At 38.8% G+C, this 27,296-nt stretch overlaps 4 protein-coding genes and 2 pseudogenes across 4 annotated transcripts; 5 read left to right on the top strand and 1 right to left on the bottom strand.

Annotated features, from left to right (window-relative positions):
* Window positions 1-3,647: 3,647 nt before the first annotated feature.
* LOC149099931 (uncharacterized) lies at window positions 3,648-4,319 on the top strand. The gene has a single exon (XM_089278381.1). The coding sequence runs from the start codon at window positions 3,648-3,650 to the stop codon at window positions 4,317-4,319; it is 672 nt and encodes a 223-aa protein (XP_089134507.1).
* A 7,024-nt stretch (window positions 4,320-11,343) lies between these two features.
* On the top strand, window positions 11,344-13,423 carry LOC149099932 (uncharacterized). Its single transcript, XM_089276940.1, has 3 exons — window positions 11,344-11,457; window positions 12,006-12,636; window positions 12,701-13,423. The coding sequence occupies exons 1-3, from the start codon at window positions 11,344-11,346 to the stop codon at window positions 12,979-12,981; spliced, it is 1,026 nt and encodes a 341-aa protein (XP_089133066.1). The 3' UTR covers window positions 12,982-13,423.
* A 144-nt stretch (window positions 13,424-13,567) lies between these two features.
* Window positions 13,568-16,294, bottom strand: LOC149099933 (uncharacterized). The gene is made up of 2 exons (XM_089278363.1): window positions 16,033-16,294; window positions 13,568-14,715 (listed from the first exon to the last, which is right to left on the bottom strand). Exons 1-2 carry the CDS (start codon window positions 16,135-16,137, stop codon window positions 13,582-13,584), a joined length of 1,239 nt encoding a protein of 412 aa, XP_089134489.1. The 5' UTR covers window positions 16,138-16,294; the 3' UTR covers window positions 13,568-13,581.
* A 293-nt stretch (window positions 16,295-16,587) lies between these two features.
* LOC149099934 (uncharacterized) lies at window positions 16,588-17,262 on the top strand. Its single transcript, XM_089278390.1, has 2 exons — window positions 16,588-16,685; window positions 17,007-17,262. The coding sequence occupies exons 1-2, from the start codon at window positions 16,594-16,596 to the stop codon at window positions 17,200-17,202; spliced, it is 288 nt and encodes a 95-aa protein (XP_089134516.1). The 5' UTR covers window positions 16,588-16,593; the 3' UTR covers window positions 17,203-17,262.
* Window positions 17,263-17,648: 386 nt separating this feature from the next.
* Window positions 17,649-20,379, top strand: LOC149099935 (uncharacterized; annotated as a pseudogene).
* Window positions 20,380-24,133: 3,754 nt separating this feature from the next.
* On the top strand, window positions 24,134-25,994 carry LOC149099936 (uncharacterized; annotated as a pseudogene).
* The last annotated feature ends 1,302 nt before the right edge of the window (window positions 25,995-27,296 follow it).

Consider the following 27,296-nt stretch of genomic DNA (forward strand, 5'->3'; position numbering starts at 1 on the left):
GCAACGACTATCGTCGCTATACCTGCCATCCAGTTGTCATCTGGTGTTTCTGTCCTTGTAGTAGAGTTTTCAGACCCCCAGGGAGGCAAGGGTCCAGCCAACCACATGTTAGCAACCTGTAAGAACCACATCGGCCGGTATATCAACCAGGGTCATGATGTAACAACCGTGGAACAGATGAAAGCGATTCTCTCTCATGGTGGAGTTGAAGGTGTAGTAGTGGTAGATGTTGCCATTCAGGAAATGCCCGAAAAGAGAAAAATCACTGGTATCAAGCTCAATAACTTTGGGTACAGAGAAGGCATGTTGGGCAGACGAGCATACAGAATCGGTACAGGTTCCTTGATCACCATATCAGGAGAAAATGCAGGTGAGTCAACACTAAAAGCCTTGTGGCTAAACTGATGGTACTCAAGAGGCTGTCGTCACTCAGACACATTCAGAGTGTATAAAAAGTGAAAAGAGGATTCAGGATAAGTTGCGGGATCAAAGTAGTTAGAAAAGGCCGCAAAAGGTTTTTCATTCCAGACCTTTTTTTTTAAATCAGCTGTAGCTTTCTACATCTAATCCATTTATAGTAAAACCCAATTTAGCACACTGCATAATTCCGAAATTTAGTGCGATGTCTGCAAAGCTAAAATTGGCACGCAAAGCTAAAAAAAAATAAACTGCCTATGATTCTCTTCTCAAAAACAAACACTAGTGGTTTATATGGGTTATTTTCATTCAAAGATGAGAAAGCTTATCAAGCAGGTTTTATTTTTCAAAATCAAACCCTGTTTGGCTATCATTGACCTTTTGTGATGGTAACTTCAAAGCATCTGGTAAACCTACAAAGTCGTGTGTAGGAACAAGTAAAGAAAGCCTAGTTGAGGTCAAGGAGACTCGTGACGAACAAGAAGCAGCAACAAAGGCAGTATACAGCTGCCCAAAAGACGGCTGCACTCATACATTTTAGCGGCATTCAGCATTGGAAAGGCATTTATCATTCGAGAAATGCACAACATCCATGGAAAGACGAACGATGCTTGACTGAGCCAAAAAACAGTACACAGCAAGAGTTTTGGAGGGAGTGGGTAAGATACCAGCTTAACTAGCATTTCCGTGAGCATGACTAAAACAACAGAAGGATTAAAAGAAGGCTGGGTGTTAAAGCAAGTAAAAAAGCCATATTGTTTTAACGAGAAGCAGAAATCCTTCTTAGTTTCCAAATTTAACATCGGACAGGAAACTGGACTTAAAATTGATCCTCAAATCATTGCTAGAGAAATGTGCCAAGTAAGGGATGCACATGTCGAGCGCCTGTTCTCTAATTCTGAATTTCTAATGCTGGGCCAGGTTTCTTCATTTTTTTCAAGGCTTGCTGCGAAGATCCGAAAGCAACCGGTGGGAGAACCATTGGATGAAAACGACCTGGTGGCTGTGACAGAAGAGGAAAACTTTGTCACTGCTAGAGAGTCTGTTTTGGCTGCACTTTAGCTGGTCCACCCAAGTATTTGTGATCAGCAAAATGTGTGTGAAATGGTCAAGGCAGGTTCCCTTGCAAAGCAGAAAGTGGGGCAGCTTCAGTTCTTCTGTAGTGAACTTGGTCTAGACGTTCCATGTCCACCAGTGAGAATTGAAGCTCCATATGTGACCCTGCTGCAAGAAATGGTGCAAAAATGAGGTTGTATGGACTAATATTGATTTTTTTTTCCATTCCATTAACTAAATAATGTCCAGTGGGGCTATTTGGGGCTAGTATGGAAACAGTGATTTTGAAGCTTAATGATATAATTTTGGTTATTGTTTACACCCAACTCTTTGTAGCTAGAGCAGAAAAACCAGGTGGGAGTTAACCCTGCTTGTGCCTGCCTCTTTAAATCTCCTACCTAAGTAGGCTCGATTTCCACCGCTCTTTTGAGCCCAGTCTGTTCCTCAGCAAGGGCAGGAAAGGAACATGGGCTCCTTTCCTGAACAGCAGCACTAGGTATTGCGTGAATCACAAGGATTTTATAACAGAACATTGGAAAAGGCTAAGGTCGAAGTATACAGTATACATCAGGAACAGGAAACATCATTGTTTGAAAATCAAAGCTGTTGTTTATTTTAACTGCGTATGTCACATAACTCTTCCTATTGATTTGTCCATTGCTTGCCTGACAAATGAGGAAGTTTCTACCAATAAAATAATGAGGAGAATTGCACTTGAGTGGGTATATATGTGCATAACCTCTTACAAAAGTTAATGCATAGAAAATATACGAGTCCTGAATGCCTTAAAGCAAATGTTATATAATTTAGTGTATTTTAACTGAATCAAACCGTGATATTTATCATTTCGGATCAGTATTATTATTATTATTATTGTTATCATCATCATTATTATTATTTGCACAATGTCATGGTCATTGTTGGACACGATTTAAATATGGCGCGACCAAACTCAGTTTATTTCTTACTCTCGTTCAAATTCAAATCACAGCAATTTAAGCATGCTAAAATGATTTTAATGGTAATATCGAATCAAGAGTCTACAAATGTAGTAGTTAAAGGTAAAGCTCGATACGATCTTTTCAAAAATTCCCATTGCATTGCACAAGTTGTTTACCACAACTTTGACACGACTTTACTAATTCTTACGCAGCAAGTAGGGAAAGAGACTTTCAAAAGTGCCATTCAATTAATATAATACTGTTGATGATAGTAGTCAGTCCGAAATGTAGGATCTTCTTGTTTTCTCTGTACCTGATGATTTTGTTTTGATGCCACATGTGGATATGACATGACACAACCTTTCGGTATTTTCAACATTGTTAGTGTTTGATCGTCACTGCTAAATATCGATAATTGGAATTGATGTTCAGCTTTAAAAAACAACTTACTAGTAAACCATTGCAAAGCTCTTTGCAGCATACGGTTTTTATGGTCGAACAAAAAATCCTTAACTTTGGTGACATGGGTTTACTTGTGTTGGTGTGGCTATGACACGACACTTCACCTTTCCATATTTTGACCATCATTAGTGTTTTCTCGTTGCTAAATAAAAGATATCGATAATTTGAATTTATGTTATAATTTGAATTTATAAAACAATAAAAGGGCTTTGCAAAGATATATTTTTTCTTAAATTTTTCATGTACCAAGGTACAAAAATCGCCTTCAAAAATGCCCCATTTTTCGTGTTTTTTCAAAGCGCAAAAACTAGCAATCTTTGAGCGCTTTTAATCTGAAGTGAAAGTGCTCTTCTTGGCAATATTTTTAAAGATTCCTGTTGCAGTTGTGATACCAAAAATACACGCAAAAGATAATTTAAGTACACCAAGTCGTTTTTCTCTGAGAGCGATGTGAATATGCACAAGTTTTCCGCTGAATTTAACGGCAGCCGCAGGGGAAAACCGCAATTCTAATTTTGTTGGATTTCTCTAAATCAAAAACTCTCTGCCAAGGTTTAGTCTTATTTTCAAAAATAGTTCACCAAAGGGTTCCTCCTGGCAAAACATGAAGAAATTCATAATTTCAGGTTTGAAAAAAAACTCTCGATATTTACAGTCCCATCGCCTTAATCCAACTTCACAACCATTACCAATTTCCAGCCATAACCAAAGACTCACAAGAACTTCCAACACAAGTGAAACTACTACTAAGGTCCCTCCACACTGCAGAAAATGCCACCCTCCTTTCATGGACACAAAAGATCCAACGGTTCACAGGTTAAATGTAATTTTTGTCCCAACAATGTCTGCACAGTAAATTCAGGCAATAGTTTGTCGAGATGCAACTGTTCCTGGCACAGGGAAAACCACACACAGAGTAACACTCCACCAGCTCCAACATACCAAATAACTGTAACCACAAACCAGCATGTGGATGTGACTGAGTGGCTCTTGCCTCCAAATATTTGCCAATCAAAAATCTTAGGGAGTCTGACTGGAAGTAATGCCTGTACAGGCATAGCTATGCTAACTGTATGCCATTTTCTTGAAGGTAAAATTTTCGTTCCTCAACAACCTCAAGATCTTATGAAGGTAATTCCTCTCTACAGCCAGCTTATTCTCAGAGGAAACCATATTTACAGCTTGTTTCATGTGCCTGTGCAACAACCAAACCTGGAAGTCAAGGAGGTCCCTCAGTACAACAAAGAAGAATTTCAGAAAATTGAACTAATTGCTGACTTGGGCTTTTTCACTGTCGAAGACCTTGAATCTTATCTTACAAGCTACCATTGCCAGCATCAAACATTTGCTGCAGTCCTGATTGTGCCCCCAGACAAGACGATGGTGTTATGCTTCAGGAATGCAAGTATTTGCCTCTTTGAAAGTCACAGATATGGCCACTAAGGAGGCATTGTAGCCTCAAGCATGCTTGAGAAATCAAAATGGAGTTATGATTCTTTCATTCCAAATGATTTGGTGCATGCGCAGACAGAATGCCCCTCTGCTTTTTAGTTGAGAATTAACTTTCAACAAATGAAATGGAATTTTCCAGATCAATCAGAGGAGCAATAACTGTAGAGATCTGTAGATGCAGATGTACATGTAGATGCAATCTTGGTCTACATTGTTGGCATTGTCTCGTCGATCTCTGCGATCTGAATGTAAACAATGCAATTTTAGTGTAGGAATTGATACTTTCCCTGGATTTTTGATCATTGCTCTGATGAAAACAACGAAACTAGCCACCCTCATTTATAAATAACAAAGGCTTACTTGCCGAATTTTATAACTTCCATGTCTTCTTAAGTTAAGCTTGTGTGTGAAGATTTTGTAAGTTAAGCTCGTGTGTGAAGATTTAGCCTTCAGGACAACATGCAGATGCATAGCAAACCTTTCCTTGTGTGTAATGTTAACTATCTCTTATTTTAGAAACTGATTGCTTGCATGCATGTATAGTGATTGTGATATGCAGGCTAAATTCAGTTTTACATCATTTTTTAGATTTTTAGAATCAGAAGAGAAAAGGCAAGCCAATCAAGACTGTCATGGTCAAGGCAAAAAGAAACCAAAGAAAGCAAAAAAGACGAACCAGAAGAAGCAGGCAAGTGAAAAGGAAAGCACAGACCAAGATAAGACTAAGAAGAAAAGAAGAGAGAGGCAAAGGAACAGCAGTGGAAAGAGCAACTGCTGGCTCTTCAAAAACAGCATAGGAGGGCTGGTTAACATCAGTCATCGGCTCATGAGGAACCATCTGATAGTGATGATGAGTATCTCCCTCTCAGTGTAGATGAGGGTTTTACTCACAACAAACATGAAGAATCTGCACATAGCTAGCAAACCCAGAAAAAGTTGTGGCACTTCGGCCCCTAGATCATCACAACTAACTAACTCGACTGTACCTGGCAGAGACCCCCACCTCCTACAAAGCTAAGTTTTCCACCATCACCTAATAACAACCCCCAACAGAAACAGCCACCTCCGACCAACCTTCTTAACTCATCATCATCCAATTTCAATTTTCATCGAAGATGGAAGCTTCCTGCAAACCCCAGTCATAAAACATCACCTGCCAACTCTGCTGGTCATACACCATCAAGTCCTGTCTACCCACGTCATACACCATTTGATCCTGCCAACTCTAATAATGCATTATCACCTGCCAGTCCTCATTGTACACCTTAACCTCCTGCCAGCCCTAATCATATGCCATGTTCCAACCCTAGTCATGTGCCTTCATCTGCTGCCAGTCTCGTTCTTATTCCGTCATCTATCAGTTATCACCATACACCTTCATCTCCCAGCCTTGATCAAGACTCATCTTCTCTCAACCGTCACCATAGACATGTATTTATTTTAGGTGTTTAATTAAGTTGCTTTGTATTAGTTCCCATTGGGATAATCAGGCCTTTATATACCAGTCCTTGTGAGTATCACACCACTTGACATTGACCAGTTTACTCAAGTTGTACATTATTTTATTAGCATTCAGTTTTTTTATTCAATTCTGGGCAACAAACAAGAAACAGTTACTTCACAGGGTTTAACCGAGTTCCACACTTTTCTTCTCGAGCAGCTCAGGTTCCATACTTTTGAGCTCTCTTCTAAGTTTGAGAAGACTTCTACCAACGCCGAGTGTGCATTATCTGTCTCTCAACAGCTCAAAAGTCTCGAGTGAGCTCAAATTTTCCTATCCTGGAAACAAAATGAACTATAAGTTCAACCTTGAAGCTTGGATCATCTTGAAAACGTTTCGAAGGCACTTCACGAATTGCTGAGCGAGATTTTGTACGAATCACTGAGCGAGAAATTGTTACCAACCAGATACAAGAAAAATCCGAACAACACCAACAGCATCTGGAAGGCCATTTGCCTCTGCCTTCCCAACAAATCAGCTTCTCAGAGAACTTTTAGCAGAGACGAAAAAACTGTTGCCGACAAAGTTAACAAATTCTTTGTCTCAGTTGGTTAAAATACCGTAGACAAAGTTAAACCGTTGGCTAATGCATGTAACTTCGAACTCAATGAAAATTGGTTTACTCTGAGACAATACCCATTGTCCGAACAGTTTTCATTTCGTGTCACAGATGGTAAACATATAGAAGATATAATAACATCTATGCCATCTAACAAAGCCCCTGGAAATGGCAAGATCCCTATCCGCATTATCAAAGACTGCCTTGCTCCTATTCTTCCTGCAATCACATCCATTGTTAACACCTCTTTTGTTACTTCAACCTTCCCTTCTGTCTGGAAAATAGCTGAAGTTACACCTATCCCTAAAGACGGAGATCACAAACAAGCAAACAATAACAGACCCATCTCATTGTTACCTGTTCCATCAAACGTCTGTGAAAGGGTTGCTCATAATCAATTCACATTGTATCTTCTCTCAAAGGAAAGGTAGCAAAGAACCAGAGTGGAAATAAAAGATGGCACTCAACTGAAACATTCGTAATTCAAACCACCGATGCCATACTTAGCACTATGGATAAAAAAGAGCTAACGGCCATGGTACTATTAGCCTTCGACAGCATCAGTCACGAAAACTTAATATCAAAGTTGCTGGATGTTGGTGCCTCTTACCCTTGTCTACAATGGTTCTGCAGCTACCTAAGCGACAGGCAACAAGTTGTACATATAAATTCTACTTCATCTGAGCCCCTGACCGTGACCAGCGGTGTACCGCAAGGAAGTATTCTGGGCCCGCTTCTTTTCAGCATCTATGTCAATGACCTCCCAGCTGTTCTGCGAAAATGCAGTTCACAGTGCTACGTAGACGATACAAAACTTCTGGTCTCCTTTAAGATTGAAGATAAAATAAATGCAATAACCGATATGAACAAGGATTTACTTAACGTGCGTAACTGGTGTTTTATTAACTACCTACTGTTGAACCCGGATAAGACTAAACTCGTGGTATTTGGTAGCAGACAAATGCTTCCCAAACTACGAGATTTCATGTTATCATTGCTAGGAAAGGAACTTATACCTGTCCAGGCGGCAAAGGACCTAGCCGTGACACTGGATCCCCACTTAACTTTCAATGATCACATTGTTGACACTGTTTCCTCCTGCATGTCTTACCTTGGACAAATTAATCGAGTTAAACATCCTTTTGATAGAGGAACTCTTATCACAGTTATTAATGCCCTAGTTTTTAGTAAACTGTTTTATTGCTGAAACGTGTGGGCAAACTCCTCCAACTGTAACATTGATAAACTGCAATCTGTACAGAACTTTGCATGTAGAATTGTAAGTGGTGCACGGAAATTCGATCACATCACGCCCATACTAAAAGAATTAGAATGGCTGCCAGTATCAAGCCAGCTTTACTATCGAAGTACCACTTTAGCCTTCAAGTGCATGACGGGCTGCGCTCCCGACAATTTGACCTCTTTTATCAAACGTGCAGATATAAGCACGCGTACCACTAGGAGCTCTCAACAATTAAACATTCCTCTATTCAGAACTGCCACTGGCCAAAGAACATTTTATCATAGGACAACTACCATCTGGAACTCATTGGACCTTAGTTAAAAACTCAGTAGAACTATTTCAATTTTTAAAAAAGCATTGGAACATAAATTAATTGTAGAGTTTTTAAATTCATGATTATCTAAATTAGAATGTAATATTATAAATTTTAGTATATTAGTATTTAATTGTAGTATTGTACCATGTTGTCTTCAAAAAGCCCCCCATGGGGAAAGATAACAAAGGATGTATGTATGTATGTACGTAGAAGAGGTTTGTCAGAGTGAAAAAATGCCAAGTTAACTGGGGAAAAGGAACAGAAAGAAATTTGAATCAGATGAAAGCGAAGGACTGAATGCAACTGATGACAAAGATGAAAATGGTATCAACACATTTTTGCCTCCCTGTTTTATGACATTAGTTTGTGATATTAACTTTCACTCACTAACTTCTTCCAGAACTTTCTAGAACATCACACACTAAATTGCTCTCAACTCTAATCGGTCCAATACAACTATAACAAACATTACTGACAATTGTTACAATAGCAAGACCTTTGTACCACTGTATCACATTCTTTTGATGTTCTTACAGTATATATATTTTATTGTTCTGATATTTTTAAAGTTAAATGTAACATTTATTCTATATTTTATGCCTTTCAGACCTGTGCTTGTATTCACCAGTGGTAGAGAAATCAAAGACACCTAGTAAAACATTATTTCTTGGGTTCTTCATCTTTAAATTAAAAACCATTAGTCCATTGCAGAGTTTCGACCGTTTCATCAATCAATGGCCCTGTTTAGCACACACATAGTCTTCATTCTGTATTTATGTCATTAACAGAGATTGTTTGTATTTTACAGACCAAAAAACTAATAAAGCCTCAAAGAAAAAGAAAACTTCTACCAAAAAAGACCAACTTCTGAGTATTACAACCCAGCATGACGAACCTGTCATTTCTGAGATCCTCTCTTCATGTTCTCCCATGTCACTGCCTCTCCCAAATCCAATTGATCCTCTGGAGGTTGTTTTTTAAGAATAAGCCCCAAGACATTGTGGTACTCAATGCTTCTTGCATCCCAGAGCCAGCTCTTCCAAAACCAGAGGCTGAGAAGAAACTTCAGCATCCACACTTTGGGGGCAAGCAGCCAAAGCAGCACAAACCCCTAAAGTGCATCAGCGTAGTATGCAAAGAGGAAAAAGGAAGATTGGCAGAGGAGTTGCAAAGCACTCATAAAGAATTGGACAAGGCACTAGAGGAACTCAGTAAGTGTTAGTTCTAGGTTCATTTATTTATATATGTATTTATTTATCTGGTTTTTTATTTATTAATTTATTCAATATTATTCTTTTTTATCCTGATATGGTTGACACCACCCTGGATGCCATGTCCATGCACAATGTACTTGCCTACTGATATAAGCTTGGGAAAGGCTTACTACTGGATTGTAGTTGTTGTGAATTTTTGCAAATGCCTTTTTATAAACAATGTCACTAATCTTACCCTTTAAACTACAGTTTAACTACCTATAGCACGACTTACTTAAATTGGATCCCACAATTTCCAGTTGTTGAACTGAAGTACTGAGTGCCCCCACCCACTGTTAAAACCAATATTTCAAACCAAACTACTGTCTATTCAAATCACAGGAACACTGAAAACCGTACATGCAAACAGTGCCACTGATTCCACTGAGTATGGCAAGATTTCTAGATCAGTGGGATAGCAAGAAATGTAAGTTTCTATGCTCTGTTTATAACAAGTGATATGACAAAAAATCAGCTAGTGTGCGGCAGCCTTTTGTTTCAAAGTTAACTTTGAGTTACATGTTCTAACTTGCATGGTTTGAAGTGATTCATAATTTTTTTTTGGATCTTCATAGTGGGAGGAAATTGGAAACAGTGTGTGGTGCTGCCCCATAAAAGTCAACGCAGCTGTCAAAGACTCGTCGTGAAGGACAGCACTAGCCTGTGCACTGTTATCTGTCTTTTACCCAAAAGAAGAACTGAATGGGAAAAGACTTCATGAATTGGACCAAGATGTCACTGAAGCAATTACTGGTAGGTACATCATTAGGTAGCATAGACAAAAATCAAAGTCATACAAAGTTTTTACATCAGGGGCGGATTAAGGGGACAGTGCACCCATGAGATGAAGCCCTCTTCTCTGTATTAGCTCGTATTCACTTATAAAATTTGTTCACCTCAGCAGTCAGTTATGCCATTCCTTAGTGGTGCACCCCCTCCTAACAAAACTCCTGTATCTGGCCCTGTATATTTATGATGCTCATGAACTTAGCACCAGTGTATTACAGTTTTCTGCTCAGAATAAACTTCAACAGATTAGAATAATAGTGACAAAATCATTTGAAAATATCTGGACTCAGATACTCCACAGCTTGGCTTTGTCATTGCTCATACTTTAGTATAAAGTTTAACTTTCAGCCTAGCATCCAAATCCCGATTTAAAAAGGATTACATGCAAGTCCAATGGGCACAGCTAGATGTGCACACAAACTTTACAATACAAATTGTTGGTCAAAATGTGTTTTCTTTATGTTACATAAAATATATCTTGCTAAAAAAATTTCCTGTTTCAGATTTTTCTATGGTGGCTAAGCTAACAAAAGAGCCAAAGCTGAGAAAGAAGAAGAACACTGAGGACACTGCTAAGCCTCCTTCCTCTCCTTCCAGGAGTAGTTTAAAGCAGGCCTTGAGATTAAAGTGCAACACTCTAATCCACTATGAGACCACTCAAAAACAAGGTATCAGTGCATGTTGCTACACAATTCATTATTTTTTAAGGCCCACAAAAACATTTTTTCAGAGGAAGTGGTAATTTAACTTTAATTTTATCATGTTACAAACTGGGGTCACAACAAATATTCTTTTTCTCAGGGAGAAAAGATGCAGGAAAGAAATAATTAATCCCTTTGCTTTTCTAAAATCAAGTTTTCATCACAATTTATTTTGTAGCCAACAGCTCTAATTTGTACCATCCTGTTATATTGTTTTTACCTGAAGAGGAGTTGTAATATGTTTTTATTGGATCTGACTTCAATTAAATACAGTATTTTGAATTTCATCCACTTGGTTCTTGCTCTTCTGTTGTTGACTGCCAAAGAAATGCTTGTAATTGTTGTGGTTCAATGCTCAGATTGCCTTTTTTGGCTTGAATATCCAGATACATTGATCTCTCCCTTTGTCAATGCTATGTAAATGATATTTTAAATCTGTTTGAACTCTTCTACTGCCATGTTTGAAAGCCTATTAATAATATATGTTATAGGTAGTTCAGAGCTATTTAATTCCTATGTTACAGGGAGGTAGTGTGAACTCTGTACTTCTCCCTATGTTAATACTCCAATATCACATTCTGCCATCTTGGATTGTGTGCTGCACCAAAACGAGGCTGGACAAGCATGTTATTCCCCACATTTGCTTTGTCAATATGGAGGAAAGGCATGTTAGTGCCGCATGGTCGAAATCTCTTGAAGGTATTCCGTTTTTTGACTCATCTTTCATTGAGAAATGGCTCGAGAAGGACGGAAAAGTCCCAAAGAAAGTAATTACTCGTGGCTATAGTAATTTCTGCAAAGGTTACATCTTTGATGTCGAAGGTAAGTTTCAGTCCCGTTGAGTTGTTTTTGCTCTGGGAGAGAAATTGTGCTCAAAAAGTGGTGCGATTCACGCAATTTATGCTTTTTGGGGCATGTTTTTTTCCTTCAATTTGTTTATGCCTATATTGGAAGATCGAAATCCCCTGTGATTCAAGCTATAGTGTTGTATACTTCCATATTCACAGTTTACTTCCAGTAAAACCTTAAGATGCAGGAGTCCTCGTAAGAGCTAAAAGCTATAAATCCCAGCAAAAAAATGAAGAGCCATGGAGCATACAGGTAATGATAGTACCTTACTGTTTCGTCTGAGCTCGAACCAATCCAACAAAAATGTGTTAAGTTTCCTCTTAGGTGTACATTTTTTAAAATTTGCTTTAGTTCATTGAACTGCTAAGTAATTAAACAAAACAATCAATGTGATTGAGTGAAAATATAAAAAAGCACACATGCATTGCAAATCAGAAAAAAAACACATTTTAATTTTTTTCTTTAGGTTGAAATATCAAAGGCTGCAGAAGTTAAAATAACCAGTACCTCATGCAGCTGTGAGGCAGGAGCAGGGCTCTGCAATCATGCAATAGGGCTGGTATACCTCATTGAGCATTACAGAAAACTTGGTTTAAAAAGTGTTCCTCCTGCCATGTCCAAAACAAGTCTTCCACAGACATGGCATGTTCCACAGAGGTCAGCCGGAATCAATCCCCGCAATGTACAAGAGGTGCTAGTGCAGCAGGTAAAACCTCCAAGCAGTGATACTCCAGCAAAAAAGAAAGTACCCAGGATAGATGGGGTACAGTCCACTCTGTACAACCCTATTCCAGAACATTTTGGGGAGCCGAAAATTATTGATTCCCTGAAAGACATATTCAAAGAATATGAAGACATGCAAATAAATAGTATTATTCCCAAAACTAACAGATTAGACTTTGTGGATAGTAAACTGGGAAAAGTAGCTTTTGGCTCAGTTATCTCATACCAACAGCGCCAAAACACAACAAATGTTCCCAAAGTTCACATGAACATTGATGGACCAGAAAATCCACCAGCTTTTGATGTGCCATCACTTGGAAACTATTATTTATTTGTTCCTACCTTGGAAGAAAAAAAATTTATCGAAGGACTCAGTGTCTCACTAGCGAAGGAAGAGACCAGGGAGCAGTCTGACACACAGAAGTGGCATGACTTAAGGGCACATCTCTGAGTTGCCATATCTAAAATGTGTAAATGGAGTTTATAAACTTAAAAAAACACATAGCTATTACTACCAGGTCATGGGACAGATGTTGTTGACTGGCTGTGAATGGGTAGATTTTTATGTCTATTGTAAATCTGACTTTCATTTAGAAAGAGTGAGAATTGATGAAGAATTTTGTTCAGAGATGAAGATGAAATTAGATAAGTTTTACTTTGAATACCTCCTCCCTGAACTGTTAAAAAAAAGCAGGGGCATAATCTGCATAATTTGTTGAAGAATACGTAGAACCTGCACCCCAAATTTTTATCTTTGTAAAGGAAGAGGTGTAAAATTGTAACCGCGAAATGTAAACAACTTTCATCAAAGAACTTTCAGCACTTTATTTGGCACTTGTTTGTAAGTACCTTGTGAACTGCGACAACTTTCATATTACTGAACCAAGCTTTGCTGAGAAATGTGTAGTTCCTCAAAATGTCCATACCTCCCCACATAGAACAGATTGTAAATGCCTTGAGGCGAAGGGGAAGTAGAGGACATTGTTTGTGTTACCAGAAGGGGGAAGGTGAAAGAGGTCATAGAAAAATCTCATTTTTGAGGGAGGTATGGATATTTTGTAGATCTACATAATACTAACAGACAAGTTACAGGTTCAATATAGTGGACCTCTAAAGTTTGTAAGAAGACAGCAAATGGTCCAAATTTGGTTTACTGAACCAGCCAACGAAAGTAGCAAAACTTTTTCAAAAATTTGATATTCCTTGATTCGTCGAATTGCCCGTTCAACATGAATACGAAGGCAGGCAATCTGTTGTGTTTCTGTAACCTTTAGAGGTGAACTGCAAAGACCTTGTTCTAGACAGGAAAGGAGGGATTGTCAAAGTAGCTTTTTGGGTTTCAATAAATCTTGAATCAGGAAACCCTTATCTGCCATTACCTCATCTCCTTCTTCGAGTAGTGACAGAATTCCACTGCGTCTTGTAATTTCTTTGTCCGATATACTTCCCTGATATAGGGAACTTACAAATGTTACAGAACCATGAGGAGCAATACCAACTAGGCATTTTAAGGTGGTATGAGACTTGTATGTAGAGTAAAATTCTGAGTTCAGAACCTTAGAGCTAGGCCTTTGGACCTTGATTTCAGTACAGTCTAGGATGACTCTGGTTTTAGGGTAAATGGTTTTGAAGCAGTCAGGCATACTATTTTTTACCTGAGCAGTTGTGGGCCAGATTGGCAATTGGCCAAGCATTGTATACAGGAAATTCGCCCAAGTTAAAATAACTCTGCTAACAGTACTTGTGCTAATATTGAATCTTACTCCCAAGTCTGTCTCTAGCAATCCTAATCTTAGCCTTATCATAAACAAAAACAATTGGTCATAGAGTGACAATGCAAAATTACCACTGCTACGCCTTCGCTTGTAGTTTTCTTTTCCTCGTTCACACTGAATCTGGGACCATTTTATCATAGTTTTGGCATATGGTTCAACCCAGCTATAAAAGCTATCGAATCGTTCTTTTGATACAAAGCCTGTGTAAAATGTCAGCAATTCTGAATTCTCGGAAATATTTTCAGCGCAAAACTTTGATTCTTTGAGATCTTCCACCTCCTGCTCTAAATTGTTGATTTTGGCTTTCAAGATTTTAATTTGTTCTTCTGCACTCCACTCGGCGGGCTGAATGTTTTCGTTTTCCAGTTCATCTGTAGCTGTTTCTTCTATTGGCTCATCACCAGCACTGGCTTCCACCACTGCTGATTCAGTCACTTCTAATTTGACATCCTGCCGCAATGAATCAATGAAAGATTGTCGTCGCTCCTCCTGTGCTTGCTGTTCGGTCACACTTTTTAAATTTTGTAGTTTATTTTGTGGGCGTTCTTTACTGCTCTTGGTACATGCAAACTGTGATGGCACAGCTCCTGCTTTCAGACGTGTAAGCCCTGTTATAGTTTTATACATGTCGCTTGGCTTGAAGTGAGCAGAACACACCAGAGTAGAGCCTTTCTTGACCTAGGAAAAAAGTTTAAAACTCCAAATTAAAATGCTGATAACAAGAGAGAATCTCATAGAATATTGATAACCATTTTCGAGTCAATGAAAACAAACAAACCGGTTCCACGTGAATGAACCACGTGCGTTTGACAGCTCTGGCCAGAAGCGCTTCAGTCGAGTAATCTAGGTTAGATAATTGACTGCATTTTATCTGGATATGTATTGACTAATTATTCCTGAATAGGAAGCGGGCTAACTAAGTCTTAAATCTAGAAACTCTTAACATCGGCCACAAGTAGAACTTGTGCGTTTGACAACTCGCTGGCCATGGCTCGTCGCATTCACCTTAAAAAGCAGCCCTTCATCTCGCTTTATCGTGGCAATCCACTGAGATCTCTGTGTCTTGTTTGACGGAAAGTTGAAAAAAGACAAATTCTTTCCACTTCCGTTTTGTTTGTCATTGGTACAGCAATTTACACAGCAATGATCGTCAGCCATATTTGCGTGGTATCTTACTTAAAACCCTTGTCATGCAACGCTTCAAACGAAAGCATGCCCGTCCAGCCTCGTTTTGGTACAGCACGCAATCCAAGATGGCGGAACGTGATATCGGAGTATACTATGTGAATGATATGTTAAATCTATTCGAGCCCCTCTAATGTCCATGTTTAAAGCCTTTTTAAAATGTATTTTATATTTAGTTTAAAGCTATCTAATTCCTATTTTAGCTGGATTGATGTGGTCAAAATCCATGCTAATTCCCATATCAATGCTATGTAAAAGATATTTTACATCTGTTCACACTCCATTTATGTCTGTGTTTTAACGTCTATTTGTATTGTATGAACATCTATTTTAAAGCTACTTAATTACTATTTTAGTGCTATTTCAATTAGGTGTTCAGTCAACGAATCAAACACATCATCACTACTTAAACTCTATTTTAATGCTATTTGAAGCCTATTTTGTTTCTTGCTAAAACTGCTTGGTTAGCGATGCTAATAAAATAGCTTCTAAATAGACTATTTAATGGTTCCATTTGAATAGTAAAAAAATAGGATATTGAATCATTTTAAACAGCAAAACTATAGCAATAAAGTACACTTAAAATATATGGCCTTGTATGATTTCTGACATAGTCATAAAATATGCTTTGAATACCATTTGAATAGCTTTCTGACATAACATTTAAATAGCAAATAGATAGTGTATGATCCCCAAGTGAATTGTTTATCCATTTTGCTGTAAATTAGCTTAAAGGAGTAGGTCACTCCAAAAACCACATATTTTTTTTCAATCAGCAATAAAAAGTTCACATTGAGTTTAGTCACTCACCGTTGTTTTAGCTTCTGAAGAGGATGCTATCCCAATGAAAAAGAAGCAAAACGTTCGACACCGGGGGCCACCATTTTGAACAGAACCTTGAAGGCCAGGCCGCATATCTGTGACATCATTCCGTCCGAGAGTGTGTTGTTCTTTCGAGGTTTAGTATGGCGGGTCTTCAACCTTACCATTTCGAGCCAGAACGTGCTGCTGATTCTGCGGATAATAATAGTGAAGTTGAATTGAACAACTAATTGGAAAATACTCTGTGGTGTAGTTGTGAGAGATGCTCAATTATGCTGACACAAAGAGAATGTATTTGTTGTCAGGAACAGCTGGAGTTGGTAACCAAGATGGAAGGTACATTTTCCAGTACAATCACAAGGCAATTGCAATGGATGCTTTTACTGCAAGTTAAAATTTATTTTTAATTGTAAATTTCTCTCAGAATTGAACTGGTAACCTAAATAAATCCCCAGTTTAGTGGCTTTGATCTGATTTGTCTCCATTTTTATTTTACTAGTGGTTTGATATGCAGGAAGTTCTTGTATCAGGGGAACTGAGGAGTTTTCAATGGTGTGTTTAAATCGGGCGGTGTTACGAACTGCAATCGTGGGCTTCCACTATTGTAACAGGTCTCCTCTACCTTCACCAATGCAGAACCGGTAAGAGTTATTATGCGTGATAACACAGCTCTTAACTCAAACTTATACAAAATGATTGGCAATGAGCATGTACGTTGCATTTATGTAATGTCGAATTTTTGTCAAAAGATCCAAGCAGGTCGAATTTCTGATGTTAAATTAAATGAAATAGTGCCTTTGAAAATTTCCTCAAAGTTATAAAATTAACTCATGAATAATAAGTAACTTGTAAATCCCATAGCAAATTTTACATCAAAACACTTGATTCCATATTATTTAAATATTTATTACCATTTATTTTCAGTGTTTTTAAAAGCAAATTATAACCCTTGTAATACCCAGCAACTATCAATATGCTTCATACTGCCAGTATGTTTGGTGGATCCATGGAAAGCTTGGAAGGAAAACAAGGAAGGTGATCCCAGCCTGTGTTGTCATTGCCATTAGACAAGAGCTTCCTGAGGCTGATGGAAATCATACTGGTTTTAAGGATGCCACCATCACTGAATTAGACTTGGCATTTTTTGAGCAGCTTTAAAATTATGGTCATTTAATGTAATCAGCCACTTGCGCTCTTCTTTACTATCTTGGAAGATTGTTTTAAGGGGGGGTTTTACCTGAATTTTGTCCAAAAAAGTGATTTTTTGTTTTCTGTCAAATCGGCAACTTTAACCATTAAAGTGTACATTAGGGAGTGCTTTGGGTGCCTATTTTCAATATTTTTATGTGAACGGGACACTTTTTGACAAGAGGTATTCAGCTCAAATCTCGTTTCCATGGCAACGTAAGTTGTTTTTTTTTGTTTTGGTCCTGTTTACCGCTTCATGGCCTCCCCAGAAAAGCTGGATAGTACACAGAAACAAAGGTGGACAACTCTGTGACTCTTACATGAAGCGGAAGCCTAGAAACTGCACTATGGGATGGATACATTTGATCAGGAGTTAGTGAGCTTGTGAAATATCGAACGCGGTTAGAGTAATTGTCGTCAAAAATGACTGGAAAGAAAAAGCGAAGCTCTTATAGAAAGGTTAGGAAAGGAAAAGGATTTGGTGGGTCACGCAGAAGAGAAAAATTATCAGAGAAAACTCCAGCAAAAGAGAGTGATGCCACTGAATTGATCAATCGTCCTAGCGGTTCGTTTGATCAATCTGATGTGTCGGATGAATCATCCGCCGACAAGAGTGATAAACCGCTAAGCTCCTCTCGAAAAAAAATGAAACTTCACCTATCTACGGATGAATCCTCTGGTAGTTCTGATGAAGAAACCAAAATAGAAGTAGATTCGAGTGGATACAGACTAATTGATTTAAAGAATTATCATCCATGCTCTCCTCTGTGCACAAATGTGAAGAAGGTAAGCCAAGTCAATATTATAAGTATATGACAATCAGGAAGTTAGAGACCCAACACTTTATCAATGAAAATGATGCCTGGAAGAGGGGCTTGTAAAGTCTGCTGTAATAGCAACATTTCTTTGCTTAATTTCTTAGCCAAGAAGCCTCTTGTTCATATGACAATAGTGATGATTATTGCTAATTTTATTAAAAGACATTTTGTTCAAATAATTGTTCTTGTAGTTTCTCTTACGTGCTTCTCATTTTATTTCAACTTCAGCAAACCTTACCCTTGAAGAAAATAACTCTGTTTGTGCAGGATTGATGTCAAACTTGTCTGTTAACTGTAGTGCCTGTGAGGAAAGCAGCCCATTGATGACATCAGGTAACATTACGAAAAGAGGCAAGTCATATGATGTGAACAGGAGAGCTGTTTATCACTCCATAGAATCAGGCACTGGATATGAAGGACTTGCTTCCTTCTGTGGGGTGATGAACATGCCTTGTCTCTCCACAAGTGCTTATTATAAGCAAGTGGATAGCGTTTTAGATGTTCTTGAAGATGAGGCAAAAGAGGAGTTAATAAGTGCAGGCCAAAGGCTTCGGCAAGTCATCATAGAAGAAAATGATGAATTGGACAACACTGCGACTCTGGATGCTGCCGTAAGCTTTGATGGCACATGGGCCAAGAGAGGCTTTACTGCCTTGACAGGAGTGGTGTTTGTGATTTCTGTGGACACTGGTGAGGTTTTGGATTACCATGTGTTATCCAAAGCCTGCCAAAAGTGCGCCCTAAAAAAATCCCAGAGTGAAGGAGAGGATGAGATATTTGAGGAATGGAGAAGAGAACACGTAGCATCTGGAGAATGCGATATTAACTTTACAGGAAGTTCACCAGCTATGGAGGCTGAAGGTGCTGCTGTTCTTTGGAACAGGTCAATTGAACTCCACAACATTCGTTACAAATGGATGGTGTCAGATGGTGACAGTAAAGCCTTTAATACAGTTGAGAATGTCTATGATGACTGTAAAGTCATCAAGCTGGACTGTGTGGGCCATGTCCAGAAGAGAATGGGCAAACACTTAATTAATCTGAAAGCCAGAACTAAAGGCAAACTTACAGATGGGAAGCCGATAGGAGGGCATGGTCGACTTACTGAAACCAAAATAAAGCAACTTCAGAAGTACTATGGACTGGCTATTCGTCAGAATACAATATCAAAGTCAAATCCATCAGACAGGGAAGTCCATGTGGCAGTTTAGGCAATGAAAAAGAACATTATTGCCATTCTTAACCACAGCGTCCAATCAGGAGATGCTGCTAAACAGCATCGCTTCTGTCCACCCGGGGAAAGCTCCTGGTGTAAATGGCAGCAGGACTTGGCGACGGGCACATCCACCTATAAAGGTGATTACTGTTTGCCTGAAGTTTTCCTAGAAGTATTGCAACCTACATTCATGACTCTCAGTGACACTAAGCTCCTTGAGAGGTGTGTTCGTGGGACCACTCAAAACCCAAACGAGTGCATCAACTCGATGGTCTGGGTTCAGTGCCCAAAACACAAACATCATGGTGCTAAAGTTATCCACTGTGCTGCAGCATCTGCAGTATGCCATTTTCACAGAGGAGCGGAATGTAGGAAGAGGATAATGGAAAAACTCTCCATTCCTGGTGGCTTATACACCAGCCATGCTTTTGGGCTCAAGGACAAGAAACGCTTACGAAAAGCAGACATTCAGGCAACTGATAAAGAAAAAAGGCGTCGCCAGGGTCTTCAGCTTGTGCGTATTCAGCGAGAGGAAGCCCTTCGTGAGATCGAAGGAGTGACATATGAAGCTGGGGGGTTTTAAATTATTACCCCAGGCTTCTGTGAACAAAATCTGAACTGTATTTCTCTCATTACCATTGTAATTTCAAAGCAATTGATATTTAATTGCATTTCTTAAGTTTACGGCTGTTTTTCTCAAAATGCGGTATTTTTGCTTTTGAGAAAAGATATCTCAAGAAGGATTTAAGCTTTTGACCTGAAATTTTCAGGATTTGTTGGTCTCATTGAGTTAATTGGGATGAATGAGGGAAATTGCCATAGATTGCATAGGATAGAAATTATCAAAAAAATAATTTCTTGATTTTGATTGCGCAACTTTAGATGGGAGTTGGGACTCGGTATTATAAAATTTGGCAAAATCCCTCATTCATCCCAGCAAGCAATATGTTTACTTTAAAATAAAATTAAAATGACCATTCTCTCTTTAAATTACACATGAAAATCTTTCTCAAGTACACATGGGTCATGCACAGCATGTGGTACTTTAAAAGCCTGGTGTCAAGTTACAATAATCACTAACACATTGAAATATACATTTTTGTAATCTACAGGCCAAGAGCTTTCCAGTGATATATAGTTTGTTATGGTTTTGTCTAAAATCAGAGTTGTTACAATTGTTGCAAAAAAGGCCATTTTTCAGGTAAAACCCCCCCTTAAACTATCTTGAAATAACCAGCTAAAGGCACAATGTTAAAATGTCTTATGAAATTATAAGTTGTTAAAACATAATTATATACATTCAAACTAATTGCTCTTGATCTTACTGCACTGGAGACAAAGAAGGAATTTTTTTGTAGTATATAATTAACAACTATTGGACAAGGTTGAGCAAAATATCATGATTTGTCAGTGGAGAGCAGATCAATTATTTGATCTGTGAGACACTGACAAATAATGATACTTTGCAATAACCAAGTTCAATAATTGTTTTATCATTTGATCACCAAATTTGTTTTCTTATTTAAATCACTCTCTGACAGCTCAGGGGAGCAATCTACCATTTTTCACCAGAGATCGTGCAATTTTTCACCAGACATTGTGCAATTATCCATGAGCAGAATATTACTTGCAGCAAAACACATTTACATGGTGCTATGCATGAGCAGACCTCATGGTTGCCTCACAAAAGGAAAAAATGCATTGAATGATAATGATTACTATTGGTAAACATGTCAGAAATAACTTTATGTTACTTACATCACCCAAAAGGTCACAAAAAGTACACTACACTCCTTACTTGAATGTGAAGTTCACTAAATGATTTTATTTTCTATAACCAGCATTGTTAATTGAGAGATAATTAACTAATTAATTAATTCATTAATTAATAGCTAATGAAAGCTGGACATATACTGGTCAATAATTTCTTGTTTGTTCCCACATGGAGTTGGAGCAATGTTTGCTGGTAGTACAGGGCCTTGGAGGGGGGCAACATTAATTTCACCTTGCTTTAGTAAAACTGCATCCCTCATTAGCTCCTCAACAAATTGGTAGGATTTTTCTTCGTAGATGGGTTTTTCAACCCACTTTTTTTGAGCTTGGGATATAACAGTTAAAATGGGCTTCACCAGACTTTGTGGTGGCAATTCCTCTTTCAGCGTTGTCTTGTCAATCACTGCCAACTGTGTCCAACATTTCATTCCATTGTACAAGTAGTGCTGGGCTTTTGGGAGGTACTTCTTTGCCATGGTACCATGAAAAACCTCCAACCCTCCAGTTTGAATGAAATCAACCAGGAGGAGCACATCTTTTAAGACCTTTGGTTTTCAGGCCACCTCTTTTACAGCATTGTGCACAGGGAACCTAATCGGCAGCCGCACTTTCGTTTGTCTGTGCTTCTCAGTCAGTGCTTCATGTGCGGATTCAGAAAATAGCTCAAAGCCAGGCCACTCGTGGATGCCTGCCACATGGTACACAATTGATTTCCACTTCTCTTGGCAGAGACGTTGATCCCATGGCAGCACTCCACCACAGATGATTTACGATGGAAGAAATCCAAGGAACTAAGTCTGCCCATTCTTTCTTTTTCGAGGCAGCAACCAGGTTTTTCCTCACTGATTTTGCTAAGTGCCAAGGATCAAACCGGTGCTTTATGTTGGGCTTGTCTTTTCTCATCATGGCTGCAACTTGGATGTGCCTATATACATATGTAATTGAATAAGGCATTTCTAATGTCATAAACTACCCTCTTCTTTGATTTCTGTAGAACTAAGTCAAGCGGGACAAAAAACAGACCAGCGTGAATGCGAAGGTCACCTGACAAACACAAAATCGCCTTACCTCAGAGCTACATACTACGCTGATTATAAGGAATGTGCGCAAGTTCAATGTGGGACAAAGTTAAGGTCAAATGGGAAACTAGAGTGTTTGAAAAAGAGGCACCCTTCAACCCCCACGTTAAGTTACTTGATCCAAACCTTACCTGTCAGTTGCCAAAATATCACTCGCCTGGCAGTCCCTCTCTAAATTCTCCAGACATCGTTTCAGACCCTCCTTCTCCATGCAGTTTGAATTAGCAACCTTGGACACCTGTAAGGTAAAGTCTGTATACGAGCCAAGCAGCCCATCAGGCCGGAGCTTATCCCGGTTTCTGTAGCATGAAGCAACTAGGAGTATTTCTACTCCCCCCTGGATGGGATGCTAGTCCATCGCAGGGTTACCCCCCGCATTAAGTTCGCCGGTACCCATTTATACACCTGGGTGGAGAGAGGCACTGTGCGAGTAAAGTGTCTTGCCCAAGAACACAACACAATGTCCCCGGCCAGGGCTTGATCCGGAGACGAGCGCACTAATCATGAGGCCACCACACCTCCCACGACACTCAGACACCTGTACTAGCGAGAAAGCCAAGATCTTCTTGGTCAGCACATGCATAATACTGTAAGTACCATACTTGGCATTGTACCCAGGGTTATCGCACCTTCCATCTCCAGCCAGAACCAAATGCTCTCCTCTTAGTGACTGAAGTAACGCCCGTTGCTGCATGAGGTATCTGTGATTAATGATGGGCTAGAGGCATTTCTTTAGCAGGCTGTTAAAATTTCCTTTCCCAAAAAATTGGATGTTGCAGCTGCTCATAAAGGCACTTGTGGAAGCGAAACGATTCCCAGTGTAGAGAATCCTGCCACTGCAAAGATTTCCAGTAGCAACTCCCTTGGTGAAGGGTTGTGAAAACCAGCTTTCTGTGCGACCACCCGACATGCTCATCTGCAGTCATTCTTCAAATACTTCCACAGGTACCAATAGAAGTAACTGAAGAACCAGTTACAAAAATTGTTTCAAATGACAAGTGTCTTGATCATGAAGAGGAAGAGGTTGCTGTTGAAGTAAATACAATTTCTGAACTTGGAGATGCATTTCTCTTATCAAAAGGATTAGACAGCAGCAAAACCTTTGATGTTACTGCAGAAATATGTCATGAAATTCTATCATTTAATAAAATTGATCAATATCAAGAAGATATGATATTTGAAAAGACCAGGTTGCAAGGGGACTATGATTTTTAAAAAAAACAACGGTGTGGCAGAATTACTGGCTCAAATTTCTACAAGATTTGTCATTTAAAGGAAAGTACCAGCCCAGACAATACTCTCAAAGATTTACTGGGATATCGCCCTCTTCCCCCTGAAAGGCAGTCAATACAATTTGCATGAGGACATGAGAAAGAAGAAACAGCTGTGGACCTATAGTGCACAAATTTGAAAAAGGTTCACAATGAGCTGCATGTTGTTGAAGGTGGCCTCATAATTAATGACTTCGCGCATGTACAGTGTAATAGTAACCTTGGCAAAAATAGTGTAAGGTACAGAGGGTCCATTGTTTGGAATTTATTACCTAAAGCCATCAAGGATGCTTCCTCCGAACAGCTTTTCAAACAAAAACTTACACAGGCCTCAAGGATACTAGATCAAATTCAATTCAAAAACGAAGCCTGTGTAATAACATCTAAGCAAATGGATTTTTAATATTTTTGAGTTTTTGTGATTTCTGTAAATTAACTAAGCTTCTGTTAATTAAGATTTGTATATATGAAGAGACACATCCGCGAGAGATTGAACCCGTCGCTCTGAAAAAATGGAGAGCACAAGACCAAATAAAGGAGATGACCAAGGGAGTGGGCAACGTACCCTCTAGATGAGAAAACACACAGGGCCGCTGACGCTATCCACAACAACCAAGGTATTTTGAACAGCAACAATGTTTTTTTAAAATGGCGCCCACCCAACAGATCCAGATACAAAGACTAGACTACAAATTTTGATGAAGTAAATTTGCCAGTAACCAGACTTTGGAATGGAAAAGGACAATGAATAACGGAAATTTCAAAATAACCAAATGTAATGAATCAGAAGAAATTTTGAAGAGACGAATAGTAAACTTATCTGATATTCAACTCACTCAATCAGAAACAGATCTACTTCAGAAAGGACTGAATGTTTGTCCTACATCCCATCCTCCTACAACAGAGAATATTAACAAGGATATTGATGCCTTTGCTTGCAGACTGAACCTCAGGGAATACCATACCCCAGAGAACATAGATGAACTAACCGACAATCCCAGCTACCAACCCACAATACTTGAAAAGCTGAACCACAGGGAGCAAAAGACATACAGTAGACCCTCACGAGAACCATACTTGAATACATATATTGACAAGCTAAGACAAGAAATCAGCAACAGCACAGTACATAATTGTTGTTTTCAACGCAACAATCTTAGTAAGTGTGAGCGATTAGCTTTGGATAGACTAAGTAATAATAGAGACAATTATAGAACCCGCAGACAAGGGCGGAGCTACAGTTATTCTCAACACAGCCGACTACCTACAGGAGGCGAAACGCCAACTAGATAATGACATGTATTACATGAGGATAGAAGATTGCACTTCGGGACATGAACAAACGGTTAACCATTGCATAGACGATCTCGTGAAGAACAGAGAAATACAACACAACGTAGCAAAACTTTTAAAACCTGCGCAATCTAGAACCCCAATATTCTACATGCCCCCTAAAATATATAAAATCAATAACCCTGGCAGACCAGTTATCTCCTCCTTTAACAGCCACATGGAGAAGATATCAGCTTATGTGGATGAATTTTTAAGACTTATAGCAGAACGATTACCTTCCTATATTCGCAACAGGAGACTTTATTCAACAACTAAAACTCTTGGTAAAACTACCCGTAGAATATCATTTAGTAACACTAGACGTTTCAAGCTTACATACAAATAGACATTGATGAAGGACTCAGTGTCGTTCAGGAGGAACTTATGAAAACGAACCGGGTCAAGCCATCGCCTGACATGCCTTCTTGAAAAGGTTTTATGATTGAACAACTTCACTTTCAATGATGAACATTTATCCAGATCAAGGAGACAGCAAATGTCTATATGGGAAGATTTGAAGAAAACTTTGCATACAAAAGAGAGTGGTCCAACTATGTTACATTCTGGGTACAGTTCATAGATGACATTTTCTTAATATGGAAAGGGGACAGACTCCTTAACGGAATTCATTGACCACCTGAACAATGCAGCACCGTCAATCAAATTCACACACGAAATATCCACTAGGTCAGTTAACTTTCTGGATATGACAGTCCTAAAGGATAGAGAAGGCAACATCAGCACAGACGTCTATCAGAAACCCAATGACACACATCCATACCTACACTGGACTTCAGCACATCCACCACACCTCAAACAAAGTATCCCGTACAGCCAACCATCGAGATTGAGAAGAATATGCTCTTCCACTGATACACTGAAGAAACGGATAGCCGAATACGCTGATTTCTTTGTAGCATGTGGCTACCAACAGACCAAGGTTTTACAAGAAATGCAAAAAGTCCTTACAATGACACAAGAAGAATGTCTACAGACCACAAAAAGGGAATCTACCGATCGTATCCCCCTGGTCACTACATTCAACCCACATACCACCTTTATTGCAAAGATTGCAAGAAGAAACTGGATCTTCCTCCAATCTAAAGAAAGACTGGCCCACATATTCAACAAACCACCCTTAGTGGCTTACAGATGCCCAATGAGTCTTCGGGATAGACTCGTTAGTACTAAATTCAAGACAGAGTTCTCCATAAGCTCTGGCAACCGGCGAAATTCGCCGTCCAGTTGTCCTTGGCGTGCCAGCTACTCATAGTAAACAAATTATGAAAAAATTTATTTGTAACAATGTGAGCTTATCTGTCTATAAAATTAAGCATAAAAATATGTCTGATTTTCTCAACAAATATGTAGCGATTAAAAAATACAACTCTTATAGCTGTAAGATAAAAGAGATCTGAAATCATTCAGGCTGTGAGAATTGCCGCCAAAATCGTGATGTGGGCACTGAGCCGTGACAGCAGCACTGAAATATTTGACAGCCAGGGTTAAGTTAAAGCTCAGTTTTTCCTCTAAAAATGAAGCGAAAAACCCAGCAATCGCTGTTCAGTACCTGGGATAAATTGAAAAAATAAAAGATGGCACAAACGAAGGTCATATGTTGTTTTCTTTAAAAAATATAATTAAAATTAGTTCTTTTATGTCCAGAAAATGTAAGTGTAATTTAATTAGTTCTTTAAACACAACGACATGCAACCCAGTGCTTGGCTCGCACATGGAGGATTTTCGAGAACAAATAACTGCAAAGATTTCTTTCAACAAAGCAAACTTTGCACGATTTCACACAATCTTTAAACTCGGCAGGTGTAAGATGTTTGTGTAAATATTGAAAGTGAGACATAAAACAGGCGAGCTTATCGAGCAGGGAAGTATGAATGAATACATGCACTATTTCAAGGCTTCATTATAAAGCGAAACATTTGCAAAATATGCCAAGTTTAAGTTTGATTGTATTAATTTTATCACTTTTGAAATCATGAACGAAAAACCCAAACTACTGCAAAGGTTCAAAATGTTGATGATGGTCCGTACGCTTAATCAGAAAAAATTCTGAGCTTAAATCCACGGGAAACTTCCAATACAATGTAAATAATCTCAGTAAAAAGTTTTAGTCCACGTGTTAGTAGAACTTTTGGTGGACTCCTTAACACCTAAGCCAGTATAATATATAGATTTAGCCAAGCCTAAAAGCAGAGCTCCTCAGTTACTTTTTGGAATGATGTTACTAATGAAAATAATCAGTCCATTTTGGGACTTCTGGCTCAAAATAGTTCATTCCCTTTTCGGCGAGAGGGCACGGATGTTATTGTTAGATAATTGATAGTATCGAGTATCAATAGCATGCATACTTGCTATATATCGTGTGATTTTTCAGTTCCATTGTAGTTAGTCTGGTTAAAGGATCAGAGCATTATCTGCTGTAGTATAACCAACATTTTCATTTACCCAGCCCACCATCCCATGGGTCGGAGAGGTTTATTTGTTAGTTATATTGTACTTGTAGGTTTTATTCAAATAAACTTCTCTCTTATGCCAAAAACGAACCGTGTTATTGCAT

This window comes from Orbicella faveolata, unplaced genomic scaffold (assembly GCF_042242905.1).
Source record: "Orbicella faveolata isolate gen_17 unplaced genomic scaffold, um_ofav_v1 contig_46, whole genome shotgun sequence".
NCBI classification, from domain to species: domain Eukaryota; kingdom Metazoa; phylum Cnidaria; class Anthozoa; order Scleractinia; family Merulinidae; genus Orbicella; species Orbicella faveolata.

Bases quoted from the DNA above. Each gene is read 5' to 3' on its own strand.
- LOC149099934 (XM_089278390.1), top strand. From the start codon at position 16,594: ATGGTGTGTTTAAATCGGGCGGTGTTACGAACTGCAATCGTGGGCTTC. The intron at 16,686-17,006 runs GTAAGAGTTATT...TGTAATACCCAG, and splicing joins CCTTCACCAATGCAGAACCG to CAACTATCAATATGCTTCAT.
- LOC149099932 (XM_089276940.1), top strand. From the start codon at position 11,344: ATGGAGGAAAGGCATGTTAGTGCCGCATGGTCGAAATCTCTTGAAGGT. The intron at 11,458-12,005 runs GTAATTACTCGT...TTTTTTCTTTAG, and splicing joins ACGGAAAAGTCCCAAAGAAA to GTTGAAATATCAAAGGCTGC. The intron at 12,637-12,700 runs GTGTCTCACTAG...GCATGACTTAAG, and splicing joins AAAATTTATCGAAGGACTCA to GGCACATCTCTGAGTTGCCA.
- LOC149099931 (XM_089278381.1), top strand. From the start codon at position 3,648: ATGCCACCCTCCTTTCATGGACACAAAAGATCCAACGGTTCACAGGTT.
- LOC149099933 (XM_089278363.1), bottom strand. From the start codon at position 16,137: ATGCGGCCTGGCCTTCAAGGTTCTGTTCAAAATGGTGGCCCCCGGTGT. The intron at 14,716-16,032 runs GTGAGTGACTAA...CTTTTTTCCTAG, and splicing joins CTTCAGAAGCTAAAACAACG to GTCAAGAAAGGCTCTACTCT.